This window comes from Lolium rigidum, chromosome 1, assembly GCF_022539505.1.
Source record: "Lolium rigidum isolate FL_2022 chromosome 1, APGP_CSIRO_Lrig_0.1, whole genome shotgun sequence".
Taxonomy (NCBI): Eukaryota; Viridiplantae; Streptophyta; class Magnoliopsida; order Poales; family Poaceae; genus Lolium; species Lolium rigidum.
The window spans coordinates 235,791,096-235,793,960 of NC_061508.1; the positions used below are offsets into that span (position 1 = coordinate 235,791,096).

A 2,865-nucleotide genomic window follows, 5' to 3' on the forward strand; every position below is an offset into this window, starting at 1 on the left:
AATATATTGAGCAAACCAGCATATTCGTTTAACTGTCTAAGGCCAACAGATTGGCTACTTAACAAGAAATTTAAAGTTTTGATTGTATTCGCAGTTCTATTAGTTCACAATAGCTACAAATAAGAAATTATTCTACTACTGTAGAAACATTAAATTTGCAAGCACTTCAAACAGAAAAAAGAATGACATAGTATGTTTCATAATGATGCAGCATAGGTACACAAAATTGAATACACACGAGTTTACCTCGAGATCAGGTGTAGTATTTAAGTAAATGTTCAAACATGCACCCTTGCGTATCCAAATATTTGTAGATGATGCATTTCTTGGGCTTTAGCTGGTAAGTCAGTTGATACATCAACCATCAGTATACTGACCACACAATTAGGAGTCCATGACCATTTGCTCAAAACGTATTTCTTCATTGCTGATGTCTAATCGATGTATCACCCATCAGTATTTCGACAAATGATACAGAAGATATGACTACTCATCCAACAGGAGTTGTGTGTCCCCACTGACAGCTTCATCATTACTCCTCCATTCATTTACTTTCTTTGAGGTCCTGTTATTATCATAAACACCATGAACCTTATAATGCCACACCATCCTCGATACGTCATCTTGTGGTGAACTTATCTCCTGTCGTTTAATTGTCTTGTGAAGTCCGCAGAAGAACTTTGGATCCTGCAGTTTGATATACTCGTGTAACACAAGTTCATGGTGAGGTACCCAATTTCTAGGGAAAGTTGTATAGTCACATGACGGAATTGACGACATGCGTGCAAACTGTACACCCTCAATAAAATCAACAACTCCCATCCTCAAGAGATCAGAGTATTCTGGTGCATCATTATTTGTGCTCTCCCTCAACGGGCGGCTAAGATCACGCGATGCAATCTTGTAAACCTTAGCACGAGATTTGAGTCTATACCTTGCGGCGTAAAGCTTTGCCAAAGAGCTCCTTATAACATACGCGCAGAACCCTACAATCTTCTTCCGGTTGTCTGCATACTTATACCAATCAGCCATGGTCTCAAGAAATTTGTTCATCTGAGAATTAGTGTGCGCCTGCCCAGAGTAGAGCATCGGTGAACACGGTAATGGCTCAGGATCCCTATCCCCCTTCACAAGCTCAAGCTTCCTGAAATGCCTTATGCACCTCTGCAAGCTTGCTGTGACAGATAACAATGTTCCAATACCCTTCTCGCTCACAATGTTCCCTCCACTGGCGGTATATCGCAAGGTCGGGTAGATGACCCGGCGGGTGATGACATGATCCAAGAACTCGATCCCTCTTGTGATGTGCTCAATCTCCACCGACGAATTCTGTGGCCTCAAACCAAATGTTGTCTCACAAAACTCCATCAGCTGGCTCCTTATCGCGACGGCGTCCTCCCTCGGCCCCCTGACCCCGATCAAGACATGAGAGCCAAACCTAAGGAAGTCCATCTTCCTGGTCTTCTCCTTCCCACTTGACGGAACAAACTCAGGCCACGATGGATTATGGCATCCCTCGTCACCCGCCTCCTTCCAAATCGAATCGTGCCTTGATGGGCGGAAGTACTCGCTGATCCTCTCCTCCATCCACCAATCCAACTCGTTAAGGCACACATTGGCGAGCAAAGGACTGAGTATGCCACAATGCCCATAATCCGGGACATGGCACGCCTGTTCTGGGGCAAACCCGAAGAAGAGTCTCAGCCAGTATGGGTCAGGCTTGGGCTCATCCTCGTTAAGCACCTTCTTCTTCCTGCTCTTCCTGAGCACCTTCCTTTTCAGCCTCTTCTTGGCTAGCCCGTCGAGATCCTGCTCCCTTGGCGGCACGGACCCGGGCCTGACGGGCGCGTTGAGCGCCGACTTGAGCAAGGACAGCACCTTGCGGTCGGAGACGGACTTGTCGACGCAGGAGAGGATTGTGTCTGATGATAGGGCGTCGACCACGGTTGTGAGGTCGGCGGTGATGAACCAGAGGTAGGCGGCGAAGCCGGAGCGGACGGAGCGGATGGCGGTGTGGGGCCCGCGCCCGGGGCGGAAGGCGTGGGACTTGGGGGAGAAGCGGGGCTCGAAGACGGGCTCGAGGAGCAGGAGGAGGAGCTCCTGGACGACGTGGTCCTGGAACGGGGGCGGGGCGTTGGCGAGGCGGGCGGCGAGCTTGTGGCGCGCGACGGGGACGGTGGAGGGGGCGTCGGCGGGGGAGCGGAGGAGGAGGTGCGTGGAGGCGCCCCAGGGGAAGGCCGGGTGGCGGCGGAGCGCGGCGGCGCGGAGGCGGAGGAGGGAGTGCAGGGTGGGGAGCGGGACGGCCTGGCGCGGCGGGAAGGAGCCGGTGGCGTGCGCGCAGGCGCGCTGGTAGGAGAGGAGCCAGAGGTCGAGGCGGGAGGCGTAGCCGGAGAGGTTGGGGAATGGGGCCGGGAGCGGGTGCGCGAAGGCGCGGCGCCACAGCGCGGAGAGGAGGTCGATGGGGTCGTGGACGAGGAGAGCGTAGGGGTCGGGTAGGGGGCTCTCGTCCACCGGCGGAGGCGGCGGCGCGCGGCGCCGGAGAGGGTGGAGGCCGGTGGTGGGGATGAGACGGCGGAGCGCCGCGCGCGGCGGCGGCGGCATCGGAGGAGAGGTTTGGGGAGGTTTTTGTTCGAATAGGTGATGGGCGGTGGGTGTGACTCGTGAGCCTGTGACTACACTCGGGTGATCCCACAAACAACCTGGCCGAGGAATGGGACAAAAATTCTACTGTAATTGACAAAAATTAAGACAAAAACACAACAAACTGAAAATACACATTTAAATTCTTCTTACATATTAAGGAAAAAAGGCAAGTAAAACGATCAACGGTGCCAAATTCAAATCTACAGCAAACAATGCCATATG

The 2,865-nt window shown here is 52.8% G+C and overlaps 1 protein-coding gene across 1 annotated transcript; it reads right to left on the reverse strand.

Moving 5' to 3' along the window:
* Positions 1-251: 251 nt before the first annotated feature.
* Positions 252-2,601, reverse strand: LOC124656258 (nuclear intron maturase 1, mitochondrial-like). Its single transcript, XM_047195039.1, has one exon. The coding sequence runs from the start codon at positions 2,599-2,601 to the stop codon at positions 487-489; it is 2,115 nt and encodes a 704-aa protein (XP_047050995.1). The 3' UTR covers positions 252-486.
* Between the last annotated feature and the right edge of the window lie 264 nt (positions 2,602-2,865).

Bases quoted from the DNA above. Each gene is read 5' to 3' on its own strand.
- LOC124656258 (XM_047195039.1), bottom strand. From the start codon at position 2,601: ATGCCGCCGCCGCCGCGCGCGGCGCTCCGCCGTCTCATCCCCACCACC.